Source organism: Hipposideros armiger, unplaced genomic scaffold, assembly GCF_001890085.2.
Source record: "Hipposideros armiger isolate ML-2016 unplaced genomic scaffold, ASM189008v1 scaffold_62, whole genome shotgun sequence".
NCBI classification, from domain to species: domain Eukaryota; kingdom Metazoa; phylum Chordata; class Mammalia; order Chiroptera; family Hipposideridae; genus Hipposideros; species Hipposideros armiger.
The window spans coordinates 567,526-595,222 of record NW_017731412.1 but is presented as its reverse complement, the minus strand read 5'-3'; the positions used below and the strand labels follow the sequence as shown (position 1 = coordinate 595,222).

General features: G+C 41.5%; 1 protein-coding gene across 1 annotated transcript; it reads left to right on the top strand.

Annotated features, from left to right (window-relative positions):
• Nucleotides 1-131: 131 nt before the first annotated feature.
• On the top strand, nt 132-27,697 carry BRAP (BRCA1 associated protein). Its single transcript, XM_019641617.1, has 12 exons — nt 132-412; nt 2,139-2,300; nt 2,963-3,161; nt 4,288-4,477; nt 8,745-8,858; nt 10,958-11,106; nt 15,193-15,268; nt 15,727-15,865; nt 16,208-16,317; nt 18,238-18,327; nt 22,798-22,901; nt 25,285-27,697. Exons 1-12 carry the CDS (start codon nt 331-333, stop codon nt 25,646-25,648), a joined length of 1,779 nt encoding a protein of 592 aa, XP_019497162.1. The 5' UTR covers nt 132-330; the 3' UTR covers nt 25,649-27,697.

Here is a 27,697-nt window from a genome sequence, read left to right as displayed (position 1 = left end):
ATGCCCGCGACGTCCCTCCTTCCCAACTTCTTTTCGCGATCCCGTTGGGGAGGTTCAGGCTCAGGCTCAGGCTCACTTCCACCCCAACCAATCAGAGCGCGCGCTGGTCCGCGCATGCGTAACCCTGCGGGTCAGCGACGGCGGCCGGGAGGCGGAAGTGGAAGTTGTTGTGGCTCTGAGGGTTGCGCGAGGAACTGCTGCTGCTGCTGAGGCGGCGGCAGCGGCACTGAGGTGGTGGCGGCGGTCTCCGCTCCGGGCCGCTCGGCCTGTCGGCTCGCCTCCCAGCGTCTCCTGAGCCCGCCGGGGCCCGCGCCGGCCAGCGCCTGCCCTATGAGTGTGTCACTGGTTGTTATCCGACTGGAGCTCGCAGAACAGTCACCGGTCCCCGCCGGCTTCGGCTTCAGCGCCGCGGGTAAGTCCCGGGGCCTCGCCGCCTTCCCTGTGGCCCGCGCCTGGGCCCCGGGGGGAGCGGGCCCTCCCAGAGTACGGGCTCCGGGAAAGGTCACGGCGAGGGCTGTTTGTTCGGGAAGAAGCGTAGAGCTGGCTGGTTCCCTCCCTCGTTCCATCCTTCCTTAAGAGGCCTTTCCAGGCGTCGTCTCTAGGAAGCCCTTCCCGGTCCCTCCCTCTTGGTGCCTTCCCACGGGCACTCTGTTTATACCTGGCGCGTCGCCTCCGCCCTGGGTTACCGTCGAGTTCTGTAAGTTGTTTTTCTCTAAGCTTTGGGAAGGCTGGGGCTGGATTTCAGCGACGCGGAGGGTCCTGGGTTTAATTAAATCGTACCTCTTTGAGAATATATTCATTCAGGGGCCTTGTAACAGTAATGATAATTTATAACTAACATTTGTACACTTCCTATATCCCAGCACTGTACTTCTGTGTATTATCTTCAGCCATCTTAACAACAACTCTTGTTAGGTTAGATGGGTGGATGCCCCTTTTTACATGCAAATTGGGAAACTGAATCCAGGTGATGGACTTGCCCACGACTGTCTGTAAGTGGTGAAACTGGGATTCTAATTCAAGAGAGCTGGACTTGAGAGTCTGAGCTCTTCCTAACCTGCCACACAACCTCCTTAGGGGGGAAATGCAGCTATGACTGTTCGTTGGATCTCAAACAATTACCTAACAACATTCATTCCGGAAATACTTTTTGAACGCTACTATCTGCTGGAGCTTTAGTTAGGTGCAGAATCAGAAACCCTGGTTTAGGGGCCCTCGCAGTTCATTGGGGAAGACAGATGAATTACAGAATAAATGTAGAATTAAAACTGGGATGAGTACTGTAAAGGTAAGAAAGAAACAGTTTGGAGACCTGTTACAAGAATCCACATCCGTCTGGTTTGGGGAGGGGAACTGGGGCAGGGAGGGATGGTGTAGTTGTAAACTTTCCCGGTGTGAATTTTAGGACTGCAAATTAAAGATTAAATATGATTTAATGAGTTACGAGCATTTTTCAAAGGCCAAAAGTTCCGAAAGTCAACGAAATCAACATTAGCCACATACACACTTCTACATGGGCCAGTCATTGATTCATTTAGTCATTTATTTAATAAATCTTTAAAAGGTTTCCAGTGTGTGCTGGGCACTCTGGTGTAAGCGGTGGGCAAAACAGGCCTTGACCTTGCCCTGATAGAACTTGTATTAAGGATATTTCAGTTGAGTCTCCAAACTCCTTTTCCATTTTTGTGTTTCATTGATTTAAGACAGTGAGCACCGATTTTCATAATTCATGGCATGAGGCTAACACAAGGGGTTTTTGAAAGTTGATTAATGACAATGACTTGATATCTTCATTTTAGGCTCAATACACAATTGTAACTTACCAGGTATTACCAAAAAGTTGGTTCATCTGGGCATAATCACTCTCAAACCTTTTTTAAGCTCCTACTCATTGTTTTTCTTTAAAGTGAATAGTTTCACTAGATCAGTCGTGCATTTCTGAATTTATTATTGCACTGGGTGTTTATTGACTGCTGGGTACTGCAGGAGCCCCGTAGGTGAATGAGATGGGCACTGCAAAGGCATCTTAATACCTTCGGGGAAGGCAGCAGAGAGAAAAGGGAAACCTATTGGTGGATACATTGAGTGGAGAGGAGCCCATTTTATTATCAGGTATTAATCATTCATGTGTTTTTTAGCCGGGGAAATGTCTGATGAGGAGATCAAAAAGAAGGCACTAGCTTCAGCTGTAGCCTGTTTAGAAGGGAAGTCGCCAGGCGAGAAAGCAGCAATCATACATCAGCATCTTGGCCGTCGAGAAATGACAGATATGATCATTGAGACCATGAAGTCTGATCCAGGTATGCTTTCTACACCCTCTTTTGTAATGTAAGCCCCTGGTTGTCTGTTAGTCAACGAGCCCATGATTTTGACCTCTAGCACGCTTTTATCTTTCACTGACTATGTGCCTTACATGAGAGTGTCAGACCACGTGTCAGCTTCTCCAAATATTTCTCCTAAATTAATCCTAACAAGCTGGGTTGACATCTCTATTCAGTGAGGAGAGCTACTTACCACCTAGGTCAGTGGCAAAGCATGCGTAAATCTAGATAAGCATGTGTGCCTCCTGCTGCTCTGCCAGCTCAGCCCAACCAGGGAAGTGGATGTGTACTACATCTCCAGCATGGAAGTGGTCAGAACTTGTAGGTTTGGTTTTCAAACTTAAGTGAATGTTTGACCCACTTACGAGTGCATGATGTAAGACACCGGCTTTTATTGTCTTCCTGACAAATGTAAGAGCCATCCTTGAATTTCTGAGGGTATTAATGAGATTTTTATGGGGCAAAGAGCACTTTTTAGTTGAGATGCCCCAAACGCAACTGTTCTGTGAATATAGTTCTTAATGCAACATTACAATTTCTCTGTCAAAGTTTATTCTTCTGGCTGAAAATGTTAATCTAATTAGAATCCTTCAGCATATTTCCTATCAGTTTATCATCAGCTAGTTTTTGATTTGTGATAGATGAGCTGAAAGCAACAATGGAAGAAAGAAAGTCTTCAGAAGCATCCCCCACTGTACAGAAAAGCAAAGATCAAAGTGAAGAAAGCATAAACGCTGCTCCTGAGTCTCCGTCCAAACAGCTTCCAGATCAGATTTCATTCTTCAGTGGAAATCCATCAGTGGAAATAGTTCATGGTATTATGCATCTATATAAGACAAAGTAAGAAAAACCTTTTTCCTTTTGAGCTGGTCTATTTTTTTGCCTTAGGACAGAGAAAAACCTCTTGACTCCCCTGAAGGGAAGTAAATATTTTAAGCTTCAGATTTTCCAATACTGTATGTTATTCTTAGATGTTGGCATTTGGTTAATCTTGTAGATTGATTGGGTCAAAACTTCTTAAAGAAGAAATGTGTAGGTACACTCCCTAGGAAAATATTCCAAGAAGGTGGGCATGCAAGATGATTAGAAAATTGTAAAGAAGGAAGATAGAAAAATTATAAATGATCCATACATCCCTGTAGTTTCATATCCCCACCAAATCTTTATGAAAGCAATCGACTGATGGATTGCAGTTTCACACTCTTTTTACCCTTTTCTGTGGTCCAGACAGAGCTTGCTGGAGGCCAAAGGAAAGGAAGCATTTGGCTAGATAATCTAATAAGCTGGGCCATCAGCTCCTGGGCTAATTGGTAGCTGATCTCTCTAAAGGCTGTTCTTGTCCTAACTTGTTTACTAAGCTCCCACTGGGAAACAGCGAATACTCAGGTAGCCATTTTGAATCACAGCTGTTGAAGTGAGTTTGCAGCATTTCAAAAGCAAAATTGCATTCTGGGAGGTTTTTCTTTCCCCTCTATTCCAACCCAACAACATTTTCTGTAATCTTCAGTCACATGCTCATGGTTCAGAATTCTCTTTCTTATATTTAGAGCTCTTTTTTCTTTTAGACCCCTTGAGAGAAGTCCATAGTTAGAGTTGTGTTTCTGAGTTATGTAATGAGAGATTATTATTAAAAAGCTAATGAGAATTAAACACAAATTGCGTATTTGCCTAATGCAGATTTATGAGTATAACCATAACAAGCTTTTAACTGAAGATTAAAAATGTCAGTGGTGGGTGTAATATAGAACATTTCGAAGCTTACCTTAACCTCTATTGCAGACATGTTTAAGGGATTCTGAAATTACCCGTGTGTGTTTTCTGTTAAAATAATAAGCTGTTTAAATTGATTTGTGAAGTATTACAGTTTTATTTTTTCCTATTTTCTTTGACATAAAAGTTGTCTAATTAGTGTTGTCTGAACTAACTACCTCATCTATTCAAGGCAATCTAATTATTGTCTTATTAGTAAAATGACCTCCTTAAAAGAAGATGTGAGGCGCAGTGCCATGCTGTGTATTCTCACAGTCCCTGCTACAATGACCAGTCATGACCTTATGAAGTTTGTCGCCCCATTTAATGAAGTAATTGAACAAATGAAAATCATCAGAGACTCTACTCCAAATCAATATATGGTGCTGATAAAGTTTAGTGCACAGGTAAAAGTTAAGATATTCCAAATCTCTTTGCCATAGAAACTGTGTTTTTGAAATTGTATGATTCTAGCTGTGTGTGATTTTGCAACATTTTGCACTTAAGATTCTTAATAATGCGTATCTTCTAGGGTTTTGTTGTAGTTTTAGAAATACTTCTAAATATATTAACAGATAATTCTAATTCATACCCATACTTTTTAATAAATCAGATTGAGTATGAAATCTAGGGTTGTGTTTGCTTGTTCATCTAGTCGTAACTATTCCAGTAGAGCAATTGTTCCCAAGCCTTTTTAAGTTGGCACTAAAATATTATTCACCATTATAATACTATGCCCCTGCTGCTTTCGTTCACTTTTTAAAAGATGTTCTTTGGCGCATTTTAGAAAATGAGATTTTTTTTTTTAATTTTGTGACATTCCTTGAAGTATTAAAGATGCTTTAGAGTTCTGATTGGAAATCACTGCAGTAGAGAGACAAACACTGAAAGAATGGTGATATTTTCAGTTTTTAAAAGTACTTGTGCATTATAACATATTTTTTGATATAAGGTAATAAGGTATTGCCGTCCACTCATTTTACTTATTGCATTAAGAAACATTTTCCGTGCGTCTTAGTTCCAAAGATATGAGAAAGATATTCTTTTGGTTTTACATGTTCACTCTTATAAATGCATATTTTTATAGTGATATAAAAACGGTGTAAGCTTTAGGTATTCATGTTATTGAAGAGCTCCCTTAGCTGTAGGTTTTGTTCACTTTGTTTTTTTTAATAGCCTGTTATATTTGTCCGTTACTTAGGTTTTGAAATGCAGTTTTGTCAAAAGTTACTTCTTTCTCGCCTCATTGATAAACAGCCTTCCTGAATTTACCCCAGATAAATAGTTCCAATTTGCAGATTGACAAAGATGGGTGTGCCTTTAGGATCATTTGCCGTTGCCTCTGACTGGTCAGTGAGATTTGTGGGTGAAAGGGAGCCCATGACACAAGGCCCACTTACCATTTCCTCCTTCCTTGTAGAAATCCAGAGTTGACAGCAGTAGCAGCCATTAATAGGCCATGGGGAGGAAATTAAGAGAAGTAAGAGTTGGATTTTATGTCTACCTGTTCCGTGGCCCACTGAAAGAGAACCCTTAGTGTGGTGTTTTTGTATACAAGAGGCTACGCAATTGTTATCTTTAGCCTTTTGAAGCACCCACCGTAAAAGGAGACATTTAAAACATGTGTTCGAGCTATCCTGGAGACTTAGACTTCACAAGTTGACATTGAGAAAGGAAAAGCACTTAAACAACTGCTTTCACTAACTGTCAAGAGACCTTCCAAGGTCACTGAAGAGCTTTGCAAACAATGGACAAGTGGTACCTTATACCTTTTAAATTTGTTTGCACATGCAACAATAAGGATAGTGATGATAATATGCAGCGTTTATTGACTGCTTGTTCTGTACCTGTCACTGTGCTTAATGTGCATTATCTCATTTAATCCTTAATATAACCCTATGAGATAGTCAAGTACTGTTGTGGCTCTTGTTTTACAAATGAGAAAACGGACTGCAGAGAGAGGTTGGTGATCAGCCCAGGGTTACACAGCTAGAAATAAGTAATTGAGCTGGGATTGAGCCCTCACTTTTAATCCCTAGGGCATACCCCTCTTCCAGTAGGAGTGGCATGAAAGTGTGGGGAAGGGAAAATGGTCACTGTCTGCAAGAAATTGTGTCATGGCAAAATATTTTTGTTACAGCTTCTACTTTAAAATTAAGGGTGATCAGCAAGTAACACAGGAAAAGTCACATAAACAGATTGGAAAGAAATGTCTGAGAACATACTAGACTTGTTAAATCAAGAACATATTAGACTTGTTAAGTCTTCTGAAGCCTAATAAACCTACAAACTTCTCTGTAGCAAATGCTTCATAGTGTGCAGATAATATTGTGGAAATTTTCTCTTACTGTTAATAGATTTTCTTTGTACTTCTGTGCTGTCTCTCCATCTCTGTCTTTTGACCAAGTGCAGGTTGCTCACGTTGACAGATGTTTTCTGAGTCTTTGAAAATGCTTGCTGTGTGCTCTTCCCCAGGGAGATAGAACCCTTGACCTTGGCATCATGAGTTGTATTTATTGTTGATGCTGGATCTTAGGGTCTGAGGCGCATCCTACCAGGAGCTTTCTAAGGCCTAAAAACACCCTCCTGGAATAAGACTTGACATTAAGTTAATATTGGGCCCTAATGAGAATAACGGACTCAGTAGCCACCCACTGCTGAACACTCACTAAATGCCAGCCTGTGCGGTGTGCTCTTGGTGCATTAGCTCCTTGAGTCCTCCCAGCAATGCCATGAGGTGGATGTCCTTACATTTTTTTTTCTTTTTTCTTTTTTCTTACATTACTTTTATTGCTGAGGAAACAAGCAGGGATAAATTGTTTGCCCAAAGCTACACAGCTAGTAAGTGTCAGAGTTAGGATTCAAACTCAGGCAGCTGACTCCATAGTCTGGGCAGCTAACTAGATTCTTATTCCTTTTTCCTTTTTCTCAGCAGAGAATTTTGATTAAGAACTAATAGGCCTTCTCTGTATCTTTTACAGTTTCTTGAATTTCTTTTGGCCTGAGGTTTCTTTCAATGTACCTAAAATGTACATTTCTTTGGTCTAAACAACTCCCCCAAGAAAGGAATAATTTATGTGGCGTTGAGCAGATTTTATCCACACGCCCAGTATCACACACCTTGTCCCTTCCTCTTGAGGAGGCCTCGTCACTTAGTGAACATTTCCAGAGCTGGAAGTCTGAGGAGGGCTCTGCTTTTTCTCACTCCCTGGGAGCAGCTGCAGCCAGCTCCTGGTGGTGCTTGAGGCCCTGAAGAGCTGACCCATGGCCCTCACTTCCAGGCAGTCACTTCCCTCAGGACATGGATCCATTTGCTCAGTGTGCCGCTTACTCATCAATAAGCATTTCAAGGAAAAGCCAATGCTCGTAAAGATTGGGGCAGCCGTTTTAGATTGCCTCATCTTAGTATGAAGGAGAGGTATTATCCAAGAAATAGCTTTTAACATTTTGAAGTTAAAATGCCTTGTACCCAATACTATATAGGTTGTTTGCTGAAAGAAAGCCCCAATATAACTGTTCAGAATTGGTTATCCTTCTTCAGCTGTTTAGCTCACTTGGTCATATTAAGAAAGCATAAATAACCAAGAATCCACATTTGAATTACATCATCGGAGTGAAATTAAAAGCTGCTGAAAAGCTTACAAACCTTTGCTGTAAAATTCAGGACCCTATGAAGGTAGACAGGACTATTTTTGCTGGGTACAGACTTGAGTCTCTTCCTGGAGGCTGACAGTGTGGCATTTCCGTTTGCAGAACACCCTCGTCCCCCCCCCCCAGCAGCTTGTCTACCTTGTAGAGCCAAAGCACACAACTTCCTATGCTTGTGCTAATCGCTACGTGGGAGTATAATCCCGAAAAGCCTTGGCTTCCCAGCTGCCTCTAAAAATTGCTAAGTTTAAAAACTGAAACCATCTCTGTTACTTTCTACTAAGGCTAGACTAGAAGGTTTGATTTACTTGTGTCCATGTTCACAGACACGCATGTGCCTTTGCAGCTTTGCCTGAAGGGGACCATTTCTTCTGCTTTCATCTATCTTCCATTCCAGGGGAATGAGACTGTTAGTATTTTACAAGCTGGTTCATCTTGATCTTGGCCAAGAGTTTTGCTTTTGGTATAACACACTAGGTTGTTTAAACTCTCCTAATGGGATGCTTATCTATCATATATTATATAATCTTTGGTTTATCGAAGAGAAGGAGTTGGCTTTTCACTCCATACCAGTTCCACTGGTCCTTTATTTTTTTTAACATAGATGCTGACATTTTTAAGCAAAACTATTTCCTAACAATTGTCAGTTATGATTTGGTTCCAAGCTTTGCAAAAAATAAGTGTTTGCTTTTAGTTGCTGTGAAAGTGCTGACTAGAGTGGGGAAAAGTACTGATATCAAGGGAAATGTTGACTGTTACTGGTTGAATATTAAAATTGAACTAGCTGTCAGCTTATTGCACTTCAGTAGCTTCTGCTAGTTCAAGTGAAACTGTCATGCAGAGTTCAATTAGCCTATGAACCTGCTTCCTGCTTCCATAGATATTACTTTTGGTGGTTGCTTTCTTTCCTGAGTGTAAACTTTAAAAGCTGATGAAGAGAATAATTGATGCTATGCATCTTGAATATACACCACATTTTCAGGATCTCTCTCTAATTTTTTTCCTTTTCCCCATTGGTGTACCTAGGCCGATGCAGATAGTTTTTACATGGCATGCAATGGCCGCCAGTTCAACTCAATAGAAGATGATGTTTGCCAGCTGGTCTATGTGGAAAGGGCTGAAGTACTGAAATCTGAAGATGTAAGTGTGACTAATTCTTGTATTTGATATAAATACATTTGAATAGTGTAAAGTTGAATGTTAAGGTATCTGTGGAAATGTCCGGCATAGGCCAGTCTACAGAAAGATTGGTGGTTGCCAAAGGTTTGGGGAAGAGAGGAATGGAAAATAACAGCTAATGAGTGCGAGGTTTCTTTCCGGTGTGATAGAAATGTTCCAGAATTAGACAGTGGTGATGGTTGCTCAGACATGTGAATATATTAAAAACCACTGAATTGTATACTTCAACATGGTGAATTTTATCTCAATTTTTAAAAATTGTCCAAAAATGTAAAAGAAAAAGAAAGGTTATCTGTATTATTGAAATTGAGTGTTCATCTATTCCAGATCAATGAAACACCACTTGGAGCCTAAAAGAAGTGTTTTTGTTTTAAATTTCAGCCCTTAATTCCCCTCTTAATTCTTGATTCTGTTTTTTTTTGTTTTTTTTTTTTTTTAAAGATTTTTATTGGGTAATTCGGGGGATGGGAACAGTACTGGGGAATTAGGGGAAGGGGAACAGACGAGTTGCTGTCGTTTTGTTCTTCAATCTAGTTGTGGAGGACACTGCTTCACTGGCCCAAGTTGGCACCATCATTGCGCTCTTCCCTGGCGAGGCAGATCAGTCGCCGGCTTCTGGACGGCCGCTCACTGCGGCTGCTGGCCGCTCACGCTGGCTGCTGGCTACACACGGTAGCCCATGGCAACCCACTGCCACAGGGACTGCAGCCTACGCCGCCGCCAGCGACTCACGGCATCCCAGCTCCAGGTTGAGCTGTTGTTCAGCATCTTAGCTGTAGAGGGCAGTGTCACTGGCCCTCATATGTGGGATCCGAACCGGGGCCCTCTGGCATCCCAAGCGAGTTCTTAACCATCGCGCCACTCGGCCGGCCCTCTTGATTCTGTTTTGATAACAGTTTGTAATTGCTCTGATCTAATGCTCCCTGGAAACCTTTCTTACAATATGTGCTCACTTGAATCATTTTGTAAAGTAGTAGATTCAACTGCATTATATTTTAAAGATTTTCTTTCTTTTAAAATAGACCCAAATCAGCTTGTTGGAAATAACTTCTGAATAGATTGTCCTATCATTAGATAAAATAAAATCAACAAGTGATAAAATCAGGCTTCCTTTCTGTGAGGTGCTGTGCAAGGCCTCAGTTTTAGAGATTCTTTTCTCTAAATGAACTCGGCTTCTTGAGCGCTTTCCTGTAAATACCTGCTCTTCAGGGACCGTAGATTAATGTGATTTTTCTCAGCCTGTCCTGTGTATGCCTCCCCACCTTTCCTCATTAATTCCTACTTGTCTTACAGCTGGCGGGGCTCAGGTCGAAAATTACTGTCTTGGGGTGCCTTCCTTGACCACCTAAAAGCATGGTCCTCTATTTCACATCCTGTTGTAGCTTCCTGTTCTTTACTTTTCTTTCATAGCACTTAAGACTATTGGTAATTATACTTTTTTTTAAAGTTGATTTTTGTCTCTCTACTAGATTTTAAGCTCTCTGAGGGCAGGGGCTGACTTTGTTTTTATTTGTACTTACTGAATCTGTTTTTGCTCACCATTGTCCATACCTAAAACAGGGTCCAACAGACATAGCGGTGCTCAATAAGCATGTTAAATGAATAAGTAAATAAAGTCAGTTTTGTTGATACTACTATCAGTAGAAAGTGTTGTTTCCATTTACTCTGGAAAAATTACTCAGATGCATTCCTATTCTGTTGCTTTTATTCATTTTGTTGTTATAGTCAGAGACATTTAGAGTTAGAGCTAGGAGTCTGGTAACATTTTAGACCCTCTGCTAAGGTTTTGGCAGCAGTCCTCCTTCCTAGAATGTCAGCTCCTTGAGGGATCTTTCTCTGCTTTGTTCATATCCATGTCCCCAGTGCCTGGGAATATAGCAGGTACTCAGTCAGTATTTGTTGAGTGAAAATCTTACCAATTTAAATTATTTGCACGGAGCAATAATGTTGAACACATCCTGCCAGGAGTCAAAAAGCAACAGGAAAACTGTTGTTGTTGTTTTTTTTAAATGAGAACTGGTGGGTGAAGAGTGAGGTTTACGTGGGGTGTTTCCTTGTAGGGCGCCAGCCTCCCAGTGATGGACCTGACCGAGCTCCCCAAGTGCACGGTGTGCCTGGAGCGCATGGACGAGTCTGTGAATGGCATCCTCACCACGTTATGTAACCACAGCTTCCACAGCCAGTGTCTGCAGCGCTGGGACGACACAACGTGAGTGCCGGAGCTCGTCTCCCACCCTGTCAAAGCCTGCTGTTACTCTTTCCCAGAATTCAAAAGAACCTCCACTAAAAATGAACCATTCCAAGTGTATGACTTTCTAAACCTGGGCTCCACAATAGTGATGAGGTCACATGGAAGGGCCTTCCATTTTTCTTCACTTTCTTCAGTTCACATGGGAACCAGCATTCTCAGACCAAGTCCTTTAGTTTGCTGATTTTGAATCTCTGTAGAATTTCCCAAAGCAGTGTGAATTATCGTTCTCTTCCAAGAGCCAGAGAATGAAGTGAAGCTTAGCTTTGAAGCTTTTATACTAAAATGAAATCTAGGTGTAAAATCTTATTTCTCACCTGCACTGATATCTATCATTTACTTTCTTTTGCTTGCTTATCCACTGGGCTGTAGCAATCTTAACGTTTTAGATTTATCACATTGCTGATAATGTTGATGGCTCCATAGCCAGCAAGTAAGAGCAGTCACTAAGGATGAGGCGCACACACACCTACAGTGTCCTGTTTCCCAGTGCCACAGAGGACTTATTTGTAGGGCGGCATTGTGCAGATGAAGAACTGAGGCGTAACCTGTACCTTGGTTTTTTTGTTGTTGTTGTTCTTTTGTTTCTGTTTTTGTTAAGATTTTATTGGGGAATTGGGGAAGGGGAACAGCCAAGTTGTTGTCCTTCAATCTTAGTTGTGGAGGGCGCAGCTGGCTCAGCTCCAAGTCCAGTCGCCATCTGGCCGCCCATCGGCAGCTCGTGGCCGCTCAGCTCAAGGTGCCATGTTCAATCTTAGTTGCAGGGGGAGGGAGGGTCTAGTCCACCATCCCATGCAGGCATCGAACCAGCAGCCTTGTCGTTAGGAGCACATGTTCTCACCAGCTGAGCCATCCTGCCACCTGTTGGCAGCTCAGCTTGGGCACAGCTCACTGGCCCATGTGGGAATTGAACCGGCAATCCTGTTGCTCAGAGCTCATGCTCTTAACCAGCTGAGCCACTAGGCTGGCCTTTTTTTTTTTTTAATTGAGGTTTGTTGCTCCCTTTGCAAGCTGTACAGTGGGACTTAGCTAGAAAGGTAGATCAGACGCTGGCCTCATGGATTTCCCAATACAGAGAGGAAGACACAGAATCAAATAATCGTACAAATAAATGTGACGTCACCGCGGTAACAGGTGTTAGAAAGGAGCACTATGCAGAGTTGGACTGGACAACTAGGGCCCTGACACAGCCAGGGCTGTTTGAGATGTGGCATCTCAAGGAGGATGAATAGGAGTTTGCCCCGTGAAGAGGGGGACCAGAGAGAATGCAGTGTCGGGGGGAGGGGCGTATGTGGGAAGGGGAAGATCAGGGTCCAGAGCCCAGAAGTCAGGAGCCATGAGAGTCCACAGGAATCTCTTCTCCCCCCAAGTGACCAGAAGAATGGCAGCTTTCACAGAGCGGGGACCTTGTCTGGCTTGCTCATGGCTGTGTCCCTCACACCTAGCAGGAGACCTGGTACATACTGGGGGTGCCAAAAAAATGTGTACGTGTATCTTATCTTAAGATGTTACCTTAAAACGTGTATACATTTTTTTGGCACCCCCTCTGTAGTAGGAGCTCAAATATTCTTGAGCAAATAATAAACCCTGAGTTATTTAGCTGGAAAAGAACCTTTTATGTAGAGTCCTCAGTCAATTCTGTGGTATCATTGGGGAAGAATTGTCCAGTTTTAAATTTGTCTTGAATAAAGCCACATTGAGATGTGTGCATTCCATAAAGTGATTATCTGTATCTTGTGTCAATCTGCCACATCATGTAAGTTCTGGACACCTTTTTGTTCCCTGCCACTCCAGTTTTACTTTCAGTACAGGTTAACTGTCATACTAGTAGAACCATAGCATTTTTTTTAAGCTGAGCCATCCTGCCACCTTTTGGCAGCTCAGCGGCAGCTCAGCTCGGGCCGTGACTCGAACCCGTGACCCTGTTGCTCAGAGCTCGCACTCTTGAGCGAGCTCTTAACCGACTGAGCCACTCGGCCAGCCCCGAACCATAGCATTTTAAAGTTGGAAATTTCCTCAACGACCCTCTTGTCCAACCTCCTCATTTTGCAAAGGTGAAAATTAGCATGCTGGAAGTGTCATGGCCAGAGAAGAGCAGAACTGGGACTAGAATTCAGCCTTCTGAATGGAGTGTGAGGCCTGGCAGCTGCCATTTGTATACATGCCTTCAGCAAGTGGGTTTTGAGCCTCAGTATATACATAGTACAGTGCTGGGTACTGATGAGAAAGAATCAGACACAGATCCTCCTCAGGGAAGCTCAGTCTGCTAAGGGACTTCACACCTATACATAAATACACACGATTCTAGGTAGAGATTGGAGGAGGTTGAGATGGCTCCTCCACCAGGGTGGTCAGGGAGGGCTGCTTGGAGGAGGTAGCATTGGTACCAGATCTCAAAGGGTGGTTTTTTTTGTTTGTTTGTTTTTTTCCCACTTTTTCCACTTTAAAAAAAATTTTTTTTTGTTATAAAATACACATTTTTTAGAATTAGTTTCAGCTGTACAACACAGTGCAATAGTTATACTTTTTACCCCTCGAAGTGACAACCCCCCTCCCCCAATCTGCCGCCCCATTTCCCCCCAATATCATACATATCTATTACAAATCCCTTGACTCCACTCCCACACTATACTCCACGTCCCATGACCATACACACACACACACACACACACACACATACATATATGTATGTATATATATTCACTTATAGTTGACATACAATATTATACAACTTCAGCTTCAGGTGTATAGTGCAGTGATCAAGCCTCTTCCCCATCCATGATGCAAGACATGTGACCACCTGACACCCTACAAAATATTCACAACATTATCAATTACCTTCCTCGAACTGTCCCCCATGTCCCCATGGCAACACTGCAGCTGCGAGGGTGGTTTTTTGACCCATGGAGATGTCAGGGAAGGACGTTCTAGGAGGGTTTCCTCACATATCTCTTCAGGAATTATTTTTGGAGGGGAAGACAGGAAAATTTCATTAATTTTTAATAGATGAGATGATATATCATAGAGTGCTAGTTGTATAATACAGATAAGTTTATTTTTGTAATTTTTTTCCTTTTTATTCTCAGGATCATGCATTTCAGAAAGATCATTCTGGCACAATGTAGAAAATTACATTTCAGAATTCATTTTTTTTTTTTAATTGGGGAATTGGGGGATGGGAACAGCGCTGGGGAATTGGGGAAAGGGGAACCGACAAGTTGCTGTCGTTTTGTTCTTCAGTCTAGTTGTGGAGGACGTTGCTTCACTGGCCCAAGTTGGCACCATCATTGCGCTCTTCCTGGGCAAGGCAGATCAGTCGCTGGCTTCTGGATGGCCGCTCATGCTGGCTGCTGGCTACACACGGTAGCCCATGGCAACCCACTGCAGCAGGGGCTGCAGCCTACATCGTTGCCAGCAACTCACGGCAGCCCAGCTCCAGGTTGAGCTGTTGTTCAGCATCTTAGCTGTAGAGGGCAGTGTCACTGGCCCTCATATGTATGATCCGAACCAGGGCCCTCTGGCGTCCCAAGCCAGCTCTTAACCAACGCGCCACTCAGCTGGCCCTTTTTTATTTCTTTTAATGTGGTGAAATTTACTACAGATTTTAGCTCCATCTCTTAGGAGCAACCTTGAGAGGACAGGGTACGTTTGAAATGATTTAAACATTTGGGGAGTGGGGATAACGGTATACTGTTTAAAGTAAAAGTACCTTATATGGGCAACCAGACATGAAACAAAGTGAATAACTTGTCTCAAGTCCATAATTCTAACCTGTAGATATTTAGTTCTTTGATTATGTAAGCTTTAGATAGGAGAATGGGGGAAGGTAATGAGATTTCTCCCTTTTCCTCCGCTTTGTCAAGATTTTGTATTTTTTCATTTTGTTTGAGAATAGCTCAAAAGTGTTTGTCTTTTGAGTGATATTTTTAGTTATGATAAAAGTATATAAGACAGGGAGGATTTAAAATGCAGTTTTTGATTTTGGGGTTGTGTGACAGCTGTCTTTCATATTTAATCTGTACCATTATCTTTTGGTGTCCTGGTTAGGTGTCCCGTTTGCCGGTACTGTCAAACTCCAGAGCCAGTAGAAGAAAATAAGTGTTTTGAGTGTGGTGTTCAGGAAGTAAGTAATGGGTAGTGGGAAAGAATAATGAACACAGCTTTAATTGTCTGGGTTTTTCTTCTGCCCTGCATGGCTTAAATCCTTGTAAATTCTTTTTCAAGACTGATGTTTTTTTCTTTTTGTCTAGAGTCGGTCAAAAAATATAACTACAAAAACTATTTGACTCCTAAGCAAAATACTTCATGCTCTTATTGTTTGTTCTTTGAAGAAGCCCTGTCCTTTATTGATAAATTAGGAAGTTTTTTTCTTGCTATTGACATAGTGCTCCATAAAAATCAGAGTAAGAAAATAATTGACCCATAAAAGCACCCTTGCTTGTTGGGTTTTAAACGTATTTATTCAAAACTCCTATAGAACAACTCTAAATCTTATTCTGTGTCAGCCCCCTTCCCGCTCTCGGTGGGGCAGATCACGTATTTTTTATATAGCTAATTAAGATTAAACCTTCTTCTTGGCAGAACCTTTGGATTTGTTTAATATGTGGCCACATAGGATGCGGACGATATGTAAGTCGACACGCTTACAAGCATTTTGAGGAAACCCAGCACACTTATGCCATGCAGCTTACCAACCATCGAGTCTGGGACTATGCCGGAGGTGAACTCCACTCTCATTCTCTAATTCTGTATGAAAACTTCTCCTTCAGAGCCTCTCTACTTTCCCTCACAGCTTGACATCTTCTTGACAGCTGTGGCAAACTTGAGCCCTTACAGGGCACTATTTCCTGTAAATGGCCTGAATTGCATGCTATAAAGAGAGAGGTATAGTTCCACTCTTGCCCTCTTACGCTTTTTTAAAATTCAAATGGTTCAGCCCACTGTTAAAGAAATATTGCAGTTTATATCTGGAAAAACAAAAATTTTGTCAAAGTTAAAAACACATGAAGACCCTTTTAATTCTGAGAGAAATGTGCCTTGGTTGACTCATTCTTTTCTTTAGATAATTATGTCCATCGACTGGTTGCAAGTAAAACAGATGGAAAAATAGTACAGTATGAATGTGAGGGTGATACTTGCCAGGAAGAGAAAATAGATGCCTTACAGTTAGAGGTAAGACAACATTATTAATAATTATGAAATACCTGTTTCTGCTGCTTTTTATTATTCTGACTTGTAAGGTGGTTTGGGCTTTTAATTTTGCCATTTACTCTGTATGTCAACTTTTTTTAAAGCTCTATTATTGCTGTGAAAAATTATTAAAATATTTTTATTATGTCTGATTTTCTTCTTTGAAAATTTAAATTTCACTGTGCCTCACTATTTTCAAAGTGATGTTTCTCATTGCCCCGAGCTCTAGTATTAAAGTTGCCCTCCAGAAGCTGCTAGAAAACTGCAAGTTAATAACCTTCCTGTAGGCATTTCAGTAGCAGTTGGAAGCTGAGCAGACTTGGTCAGAATGAAGAAACTCCTGTAGCATCTTTCTATGCCCAAGAAGCTATTCTGTATATATTGGGCTGGCATTTTATGAATTAGAGGCTTGTATACTCAAAGTACATATTTTCTGAATTTGATGCTTAGATACATAAAGCCATTTGAGGGTATTCATATATTGGAAGAAACAACAAAACGAGCACAATCTGATTTTTCTCCATAGCAGTAAATCAGATCCACTATAAAATCGATATAGTGTCAATTTTATGTTAAATGAAGGAGAAGTTTAATACGAGTCCTGTTTTGTATAAATTTCAAAAGGATTGTTTAAAAACATAACTTAGCCTTGGGAAGAAAGGGATATTTGAAAACTTGCTCATCTTCAGACTTTGGAGGTCTGATAGATTCGGTAGAAGGGCCTAAAAATAAGGCTGATGTTCTTACCATTAATAAATTGTATTGTTATGACAAAAGTTCAAACCTTTTATGTTTTTAGAATAAGCAACCCTTCCGTAATAACTGTAAGTATGTCAGTGAATATTTATGAGGGTTGCTGTCTGTTGGCCACTCTTCCTGGTGGTTGGAATGCAGCATCAAACAAACCCCTTGTCCTCCTGAAGCGTCATTCTAGTGACATACACACATTCTCCCAGTTGTCCTTTCTCTCTGTGGCACCTTCAGTCTCTTCTCTAATCTACAAATATGTTTAGATTTCATCTAGCCTCCTAGAATAGTCTTTCTGAAATGCAGATGTGATCTTGCCATTCCTTGGCCCACATTTCTCAATATAACACCCCAGAGCTTTCTATAGACCCCCATCTCTCCATCCCCTATACCCAAGCCTCACTGGTGTTACTTTTATCTCTGAAGAGCCTGAAACGTTTGCAGCTCACATCCAGGTCCACTCATTCTCTGGAGTCAGATCTCTATCTGTCTCCTCCTCCTGGCTGTCAAGAGCCCTCTCAGATCTCACTTTCTTTCGGAAGTCTCACTGTCAGAAGCCACCTACCTTGTCCCTGTAGTTACCCTGTAGAACAGTTACACTGTTCATTCATTCATGTAGTCAGGCAGCAAACATTTCTTGACATCTAGCAGGTGTCAGGCACTGGAGGTACAGAAAGAAAGATGTAACCCTCTCTTTCAAAGAGTTCACAGTCCAGTCATGGAAATAGGCACGTAAACCAGTGATTAAGTGCTAGTGTTAGCAAGTCCTATTAATGACAGGCAGAGTGTGGAAGGAGCTGAGGGGGGTGTAACCCAAGGCTGGGAGGGCACGGACAGTTTCCTGGAGGGGGCGGTAGATGGATGAGCTGGTTTGGATTACACTTTAATTTTAAAACTATGTGGTTCTTCTTCAACTCATGGTAAAGAGAAACACAAGGGTTTTTTCCATGTACATTTCTCTATTTGTCCCTGACTGGATTGTTACCTCCAGAGGACAGGAGTGTAATTGGGGTTTAGTGAGTAGAGTGGAACCAAGGTACAATGTATATTCTAATGGCTACTTCTACTCTGTAGGTCATTAAAAGCCAGGTTTTGATTGGATTTCAGAGACTTAGAACCGTGACTTATGTTTTGGTGTTTCTTCTTTGTTTCTAGTATTCATATTTACTAACAAGCCAGCTGGAATCGCAGCGAATCTACTGGGAAAACAAGATAGTTCGGATAGAGAAGGACACAGCAGAAGAAGTAAGTTTCTGGCTTAGTAACTGCTGAAATGCCGCATGGCAGGGCAGTCTGGTGTCGGGGTGGGAATAAAGTACAGGGAAAAAAGCAGCTTAGACTCTTCCTTCTTAGTCTGATAATACAGGTAGAGCACGGTTTTGCCTCTAAAAAGAAACCTTTGTTATACGTATGTTAGTTGTATTTCATAAAGCTGAAGTTGGGGGATAGAAAAAAGAAAACAAGAATTTGGAATCAAATGGCTCACCCCAGTAACCTAACTCTGGAGTATGATTCCAGAGAGGAGTGGTAAACTCCCGAATTGTCATTATATTACAGACTTAGCCTATGAAGGCAAGAAATTCTAGACCACAATGAGAATAAAATTAGTCAAAAAGAGGAAGAGACAAAAATACGCTATTGCAAATGCAGTCAACTAAGTATAATTTAAGAAGGGGAGGGAAGCAGACATATATTCTCATCTAGGATTACTAAGTCAAGAAGAATATATTAAAATCTTATTGTATGCTCTATACTGTACTGAGTTATGGAAGAAATAAAATACCTGGTATGTACCCTATAAAAAGAAAGGAAAAAAGGGGCCGGCCGAGTGGCTCAGTTGGTTAAGAGCTCGCTCAAGAGTGTGAGCTCTGAGCAACAGCGGTTCAAGCCCTGGCCCAAGATGAGCTGCTGCTGAGCTGCCAACAGGTGGCAGGATGGCTCAGCTAAAAAAAAAAAAAAAAAAAAAGAAAGAAAAAGGAAAAAAGAATCCTTGGATTTAAAGGCTTTAGTATTTTGTGGTTGGGGGCATTGTTTGTTTGTTAACTTCAATCAGGTTTTCCAGTGCCTTGTGCAGTTCTATTTAAAAAAACTACATGAGGGTTGTAATTTGAGTCAGCCAGTTGGTATTTGTCAACTTGGGAACAGCTGCTTTGGGGAGCCGAACATGGGCCTCTGAGGCAACAAGATGTTACTTCGAAGTTGATGGGAACAAAATCGGGCAGCTGGAGCTTCAGTGGTCACCACAGCGCCTTATTGGTCTAGGGCAGTGGTTTTCAGATTTTAACAAAATAAGCCCTTATACAAGATGCCATTCTGTACTCCCAACGGGTAAAAGAGAAAAGTGGGTGATTTGGGTGGAGACCCAGATGGAGGGCCCAGAGCTCCACCTGCTTGGTTTTCCCTTTGTTTCCAGCATGTACAAAGAATCTCAGGGTCTAACAAAGGGACATTGAAAACCAGTGAACACTTGAGGGTTCATGTATAATTAGGATTCTGAGAACCATTTTCTGGACCTACAGACAGTGTTCATAATTCATTGATTCCCTTAGTGTTAAATAAAGGCTTCTAAATGTCTTAAATGATTATTTTAATAACTTTGTGAATCCCCACCAGTGACTGAGCCTTCTGGTACGGACTGCAGAGCTGGGCCTGGGGCCCACCTCTGAGCAGCTAGGATTATCCCAGAGCTTAGCAGGCAGGACCAAACTCTCACTTTATGCCAGGCCCATGTGCCCCAGCTTCTGAGTATGCCTACAAATGAGGAGAAATCAGGTTTCTAAAATTAAGGCTTAACATCAGCTTTAAAATGATCTTTAGTTCAAAGTTCTTGATGACATTTTTACAAGAACTTTCCAAGCAATGGAAGTGCCTTTCAGAGGCGCTGAGGTCACTTGACATACTAGCTCTGAATAGGGCTTGATTGGAGTACATGGGGGAAGGACGTGTCCTGAAGCACTCAGGACAGAGAGCACGGGTTATTGCCACTTGATGTCACATTATGGACTCCCGAGGAGGAGCACTGGCAACCTGAGCAGCCTCACTAATGGGTTTTTCTATGGGCTATACCAGCGTGACCACCTAAAGTGCTTCATGCAGACCCTTGACAGCTAAGCTCAGGATTCTCCCTGCCTTTTAAGATTCCTCAGGATTAACTGCATTCTCTAACACATACCCATGAAAAGCCAAGGGGCAGGGAAGCTAAAAACTGTGAAACTTGTGTTTATGTTTAGGTAGGGGTAAGCTGGAGGCAAGGGCCACCCTAATAAAAAGCCCAGAGGGCTTGAAAAGGGTGTTTTGTTTTCTAATAAGAAATGTTGCTTATCCATAAGTTATTGGATCATGCGAGTTTTTCGTTCCTGCCACTGTCCTCCTTTGGACCAGTCCTCTGTCTGTTGTCACCTCCAGCAGGAGAGCATGTGCAAGGAGCAACAGTAACGCATAGTGGGTTTCACTGACAGGTTCTTGTTCATGGGCCTCATATAAAGTTAGTGTGGGGGAGGGGAGAGGGTGAAGGTTGAAGTTCATTGTGAACTTCAATTATAGTACTATTCCTGTCCTCCAATGCCTTAGGTAGTGCAATTATAGCATGAGGAGAGTCTGTTCCAGAAAATGAAGTTCATACCCACTTGAAGGTCTCTAGTTTTAATGAGGCCATGTATGAAAAACATAGAGTCAGGACAGGTGAATTCCCCTCAACATACCTCTTTTCTCTTTGGACCTCTCGATCCATGTATATCATTTTTTTGTTCCAGCTGTGGACTGTGAAATGAGTTTGGTGGATCACAACTGACATTTTTATTTAAAAAAATAGGATATGTGTAAAATACCAAAGTTTATCACATTTACAGGGTATGGTCAAACAATATAGTAAATGTTTAAATAAAAAAAAATTATTACAGTAAAAGACACATTGCCATTAATCCCCCTCAAAATCCTCCCCCTCGCTTCTAACACACTTATCCCATCATTGTTGCCACTTTCTGAAGCAGTTCTGGAAGTCCTCTTTGGTGAGTGTCTTTAGTTGCGCTGTTGTGGCTGCCTTGATGTCCTGAATCATTTTGACTTTGGGGAAGAGCCAGAAGTCCCACGGTGCCAGATTCGGTGAATAAGGTGGATGAGGACACACCGTAATGTTTTTATTTGACAGAAATTGCCATAACCAGAAGTGATGGAGATAGAAAACTTTGTTAAAAAAAAACATTTAGAAGTGAAAAATACAGTAACTGAATACACCAGAAGGAATCAACAAAGTAGATGAAGCAGAGAATCGAATCAACAATTTGGAAAACAAGATAGCCAGAAACACCCAATCAGAGCAGCAAAGAACAAAAAGAATCCAAAAAATGAGGATAGTTTAAGGGGCCTCTGGGACAACATCAAGAACACCAACATTGACATCATAGGGGTATCAGAAGGAGAAGAGAGAGCAAGAAATTGAAAACCTATATGAAGAAATAACGATGAAAAAACTTCCCTAACCTGGTGAAGCAAATACACATACAAGCCCAAGATGTGCAGAGAGTCCCAAACAAGATGAACCCAAAAAGGCCCACACCAAGACACATCATAATTAAAATGCCAACGAGAGACTCTTAAAAGCATCAGGAGAAAAGTAGTTACCTACAAGAGAGCTCCCACACAACTATGAGCTGATTTCTCAACAGAAACTTTGCAGGCCAGTAGGGATTGGCATGAAATACTCAAAATAATGAAAAGCAACAACCTACAACCAAGATTACCCAGCAAAGCTATAACTTAGAATCAAAGGACAGATAAAGAGCTCCCCAGATAAAAAAAGCTGAGTTCATCACTACCAAACTAGTATTACAAGAAATGTTAAAGGGACTTCTTTAAGAAGAAGGCGGGGAGAAAATAAAAAATGTGAAAAAACAGCTAGCAGGTGCCTGTATAAAACAGGGCCATAGGACTTAAATCCTCAATCTCCCAGTGCCTATTACTATTGACTCATGATCCCCCAGACTCACTACTACTTCCCACTTAATCTTCTCCCCATGTCTTTAGATCAGGAGAGTTGAGGCATTTCCGGAGTCTGTAGGTCTTCACACCTGAGTGAATCCAATGTCTGCCTAGCTAGACCTTAGCAGATTCTTGGCTAGGCTGCCACCTGACACATAATACAGCAGGATTTTTCAATCTTCTTAAGTTTCTAAGACAATGTAATATGAATTAGTTCCATATGTAGATTGCCTTTATAAATAAACTCAATAAAACAACAATTGATAATGTTCCATATGACTTCATGAGAAAGTTAACAGTGAGTTTGGGAGGGGACCTCAAACAGAATCAGCTATCACATGTTTCTTGGGTTAGATTAGTTTCTTGGATTATTTGGATAATTTTGAGAATGTAATCTCAGGAGGAAAAAACGATGGTGAGGTAAGAGTTGGGAGGCCCTGGTCTAGTCTCTGACAAACCACACCCCTTGCTCTACTGCCTGAAACTTTCTTTGCTTTTGAGCAGTTTCACTTGACATTCAGCAGTTTCATTCTGGTATAGAGAAATAGTAAGAAGAAAAGGATGTCTCAATTTTTTTTATTCCTGTTACAGGAATTATTTAAAATGATTGTCTCCCCTTGTCTAAGTTTGGGTTGTCAAAGCTATACACGCAATTGAAAAAAAAATGGTGAAGTTAGCTCTAAAGACCACACAACTTGATCTTTGTAAAATGAAACTGATCTCTGTTTGCTCTTTCAGATTAACAACATGAAGACCAAATTTAAAGAAACAATTGAGAAATGTGATAACCTGGAGCACAGATTAAACGATCTCCTAAAAGAGAAGCAGTCTGTGGAAAGAAAGTAGGTATAATTGGTCTATTCTTTAACTTAGCAATTCTATTGTAATAGACTCCATAAACAGATAATTTCCTTCATTCCTATGGAAACATTTATTTTCAAGTATGTGTATCACTAGATTTTCAGGGGTCTCCCTATATATGGAGCAAACTTACTGTGAATTCCCGTTTGTTAAAAAACTCGGTGTTCAGGGCTGGCCGAGTGGCTCAGTTGGTTAAGAGCTTGCTCAAGAGTGTGAGCTCTGAGCAACAGTGGTTTGATTCCTGGCCCGAGCTGAGCTGCCAACAGGTGACAGGATGGCTCAGCTAAAAAAAAAAATAAAAAAACAAGTGGAAAAAACTCGGTGTTTCATGCCACATGGATGCCATGCAGAATGCATTGTCCTCTCCTGGTGTCTGTGTGCTTATGGTATGTACAAATATCTTCCATTTTTGCCTGTGGAAAGCAGTTTTCTTGTGCCCAGAGCCTGTAGCTTCTCTGAGCTGTGGTGGCCGAGAACAGGCAGTTAGGAAAGAGACTGTATCTAAGCTGAAGATGGCATGTATTTTGGTCTTGGACATGAATTAAAGGCCAAAATATGGAGCAAAAAATTCATGAACAGCATGGCAAGAATATACTACTGTTGGGGAAGATAGTTGCTACTTGTTGAAATTGCCTTTCTGGTTTAAGTTATACTCACAAAAATACCTGGATTTTTACCTCTAGACAAATGGATAGAAATAAGTTTAAGAGGGATAATTGTTCTTTAGAAGCTTTATTTATTTATTTATTTATTTATTTATTATTATTTTTTTAACTGAGCCATCCTGCCACCTGTTGGCAGCTCAGCGGCAGCTCAGCTCGGACCCAGCATAGAACCGCTGCTACTTAGAGCTCACACTCTTGAGTGAGCTCTTAACCAACTGAGCCACTCTGCTGGCCCTCTTAGAAGCTCTTTTAAATAGACCTTTTATTATGGAGTAAATTTAGATTTACTGAAGTTGCAAAGATAGTAAAGAGTGCCCATATATCCTTCAGCCATTTTTCCCACTATCAAAAGGTGGATTTTTTTAATAGTTATGTTTGTGTGTGTGGCAAAATCTATATAATAAAATTTGCCATTTTACCATTTCTAAGTGTACATACAGTTCAGTGGCATTAAGTACATTCATAATGTTTTACAACTATCACCATCCGTTTCCTAAATTTTTCATCACCCTAAATAGAAACTTTTCACCAAAGGTGGTTTTTAACTGTTGTAAAAACAACACTACAACATTAATAGAAATAAAAATAAAAAATCCTCCTCTTCTTTTAGCACTCTAACAAATTGAACTGTAGTAAAGAATTAAAAAGTTAAAACTGGAAGTTTCCTTTCATGACTTAGATCCTGCTATTGAGAGGCTACCCTTATTCATGCCACCAGGGAATGTTGACTCTCCCAGGTCTTTGCTGTACTTGCATAAACATCTCACGTACATTATCTTTCTTCTATAAAATTCGAATAATGTTAGGTATTCTATTTGGTAACATACTCTGTTTTAGAGATTTTTTTCATGCTGGCACACCTAGACCTATCCTGATCTTTGTAGTGGCTGTGTGATAGTCCACTGGGTAGCAACCTCATAATTTAACCAGCTCCCTAGTGATGGACATTTGTCTCACATCTTACACTCCTATAAACAACATTGCGATGAGCATCTTTCTCCATGTGTCGTTCAGGGCAGTCCTGTGTGTATCTGTTTTATAGGGTAAGTTCCTAGAAATAGAATAGCTGTGTTAAAGGGCATGTGAGATTTTGACTTTGTAGTCATTGCCAAGTTGACTAGCAGAGTTTGTACCAATTCACACTCCAGTGCCAGTGTGTGGGAATGCCCCCTTTCTCTTGTGTGAGATCTCTGGCATTCTGATACATAAAAATGGTGTTTAAATCTGTGATTCTTTACTTATGAGTGAGATTGGACATCAAGAATAGGGAATCTCTATTCTTGAAAACCCTTCTCCAGTAAGTACAGTAAGGTCAGATCGCTTGACTTTCAGAGAATGTCACTTTTCCTCATAACTTCTTTATCATAGTCATCATCTCTAAGTCATGTGTTTAACCCTTGACTGCAAAACAAAGAAGCAGTAGAAGTTTTACCATGAATCACAGAATAATTTCTGCTATGGAAAAATGTCTGTACTTAAAAAAAATTATCTTGAAGCTACACTTGGGTTAACTAGAGCAAAATTCTTGCTTTGTGTAGCTGTTGCAATGGCAGCAAACCAGTCTCCCTGGCCATGCAGGGAGGAGTCTGCCCTAAATGGATTCTGAGGTCATGGCCCCTCTGTCCCATCCCAGAGCAGAAAGGGGACTATGTCAGCAAATGAAAAGCATGCTTTTTGTCTTTCTTTGTTTTGCAAAAAGGTGCACTCAGCTAAACACAAAAGTAGCCAAACTCACCACAGAGCTCAAAGAGGAGCAGGAAATGAACAAGTGTTTGCGAGCCAATCAGGTCCTCCTGCAGAACAAGCTGAAGGAGGAGGAGCGGGTTTTGAAGGAGACCTGTGACCAGAAGGATCTGCAGATCACCGAGATCCAGGAGCAGCTGCGGGATGTCATGTTCTACCTGGAGGCACAGCAGAAGATCAACCACCTGCCCGCCGAGACCCGGCAGGAGATCCAGGAAGGACAGATCAACATTGCCATGGCCTCCGCCTCCAGCGCCCCCTCGTCGGGGGGCAGTGGAAAGCTGCCCTCCAGGAAGGGCCGCAGCAAGAGGGGCAAGTGACCTTCAGAGAAACAGGTGTCCTTGAGACTTTTCCCTGGTGCGAGGGTGCGCTGGGGCCTTCGGTTAAATGTGAGGCTGGGCCCTAAGTAAGTACAAGTGAGGATCAAGCTGCAGTCGTTTGGGTCTTCATTTGCTAGTGTGTGGTGTGATGAATGTAGAGGGTGCGGACTAGGGGAGCTGATGGAGGTGGGCAGCATTTTAAAAGGTGGCTGCTTTTTTCAACTGTAATAGTTCACTAACCTCAAACATTCTGATGACCGTTTTGCGTTCCTACTTGATAGATGCCCCAAATCTGTGCATTTTTCCATTGTATTTATTGAGTTGGTGTGTTTGACATTCAGTTCTGGGGTTGGTAAGTAATGTTGCCCGCCCCTAAAGCACCAAACCTCCCTGCGGTCATAGCAGCTGCCTTAGAGAGAGGTTTGTGTTGGCTACTGAGGATTTCTGAAAACTTCCGGATGGTAGTCTCCTGTTGTTGTCATCCCTCCCTTCCTCTGGAGAATTGAAGAATGGGTTGAATGTTGTATGAAAAGAGGCTGGGCCCATAAACCAGGCACTGGCTTGTCTCCGGCAGCCATATCTCCTTGCTCTAGGGCTAGCCAGTAAAAACAAACAACCCGCGACAGACTGACCAGACACAGTGTAGGAAAAATGGTGGTGTTTCCACTTTGTTTATTTTTGATGACTCTACACCTCACTCTGAACCTCAAATATGGAGGAGTCTTAATGGTGGCTCTTAAGACCCGAATCTCAGAGTGGGTTTCCTAGCATCTAGCAGGAATAAGCAGGCAGTTTTATCACCCATCTGAAAATGGAGAGTGAGGCCTCTGACTAGCTGATTGTGTATTTTGCTGGGATCAGTATTTTCTGAATGTTTACAGATGATTGGGCTGCATGTTCAGGTTGCGGCTAGAGGGAGCTTGGGCAGATTTTCAATTACGCTTTCAAGATATAACCAAAGGCTGTTTCCGAATCCGAAAATTAGAATTTTAACAGAGCCTCCTTTAAAACAGTCATTTAATGCTTGTTGTGAGCCAACAGAGGGGCTGTGTACTTGCTGTAGAAACATAAACGTCAAATAATTCATAATATGCAGTAACTGAGCAAAATTAAAGTACAAGCCGTTGGAATTTAGCTTCCAAAAGAGGGAGCTGGATCGGTTAACAAGACACACTGTTAAATGGTGAGTTTGTTTTCTGCTTTATAATTAGCCAAAGTTCAAGTTATCACATTTCAGAATTGTGTTTTAGCCTATGGTTAGGCCTCATCCCCTTTGACTTAAATGTCTTACAAGTTACTTGCTAGCACACCAGCTGTGCTGCTAATACCATCCAGGGTTGTGGGATGTGCTGCAGCATTTACCCAAGAACCTTACCTGTAATTTTGCAAAATGAATGTACTCAAACATTCTCAATTTTTACTTAGGGATGACCAACTCTATAAGTCACCCTTGGACTTACATACACAGATATGTTAGAGCAAGAGTGGGAATGTAAAGCATAACCTAATTCTCTTTCCTATAGAGATTCTATTTTATTTAAAATCTATTTTTACACTAGTTAGAATCCTGCTTTTTTGGCCAAGTACTTGTCTCGCATGTCTGACCTTGCAGAAGCTGGGGTGGATCGTAGCATACTAATTAAGAGAATTAGAAGTAGTTTACAAAGCTTGCTTGCTCCTCATTTCTCTGCGATCACCTCCATCAAGCAGCCCTACCACCAACCAGGAGAATGCAGATTTTCAGTAAAGGTGGGATAAGTGTTCTGAAAGGCTGTGCCCAGAGGAATGAGCAAATAGGCAAATGTTTCCAAACTACTTGAAGGGTTTTTTTTTAATGTTGCAGGAAAAAAAAAAATCTTACCAAGATGTGTAAAAAAAAATAAAAAAAAAAAAGTTTTAAAAAACGGTTAAAAGAGTCATGTTTGAATTTGACAAAATTACTCAAGATAGAAGCTGTTAGTGTTTTCTTCAGGATGGAAGTGGACCACTTAACATCCATACTACCTTGAACAATAAAATTGCATTAAAAGTAACCAAATTTTGAAATGA

Coding starts and splice junctions, on each gene's coding strand:
- BRAP (XM_019641617.1), top strand. CDS start 331: ATGAGTGTGTCACTGGTTGTTATCCGACTGGAGCTCGCAGAACAGTCA. Junction 3,162..4,287: donor ATGCATCTATATAAGACAAA/GTAAGAAAAACC, acceptor TTGTCTTATTAG/TAAAATGACCTCCTTAAAAG. Junction 22,902..25,284: donor AAGCAGTCTGTGGAAAGAAA/GTAGGTATAATT, acceptor TTTTGCAAAAAG/GTGCACTCAGCTAAACACAA.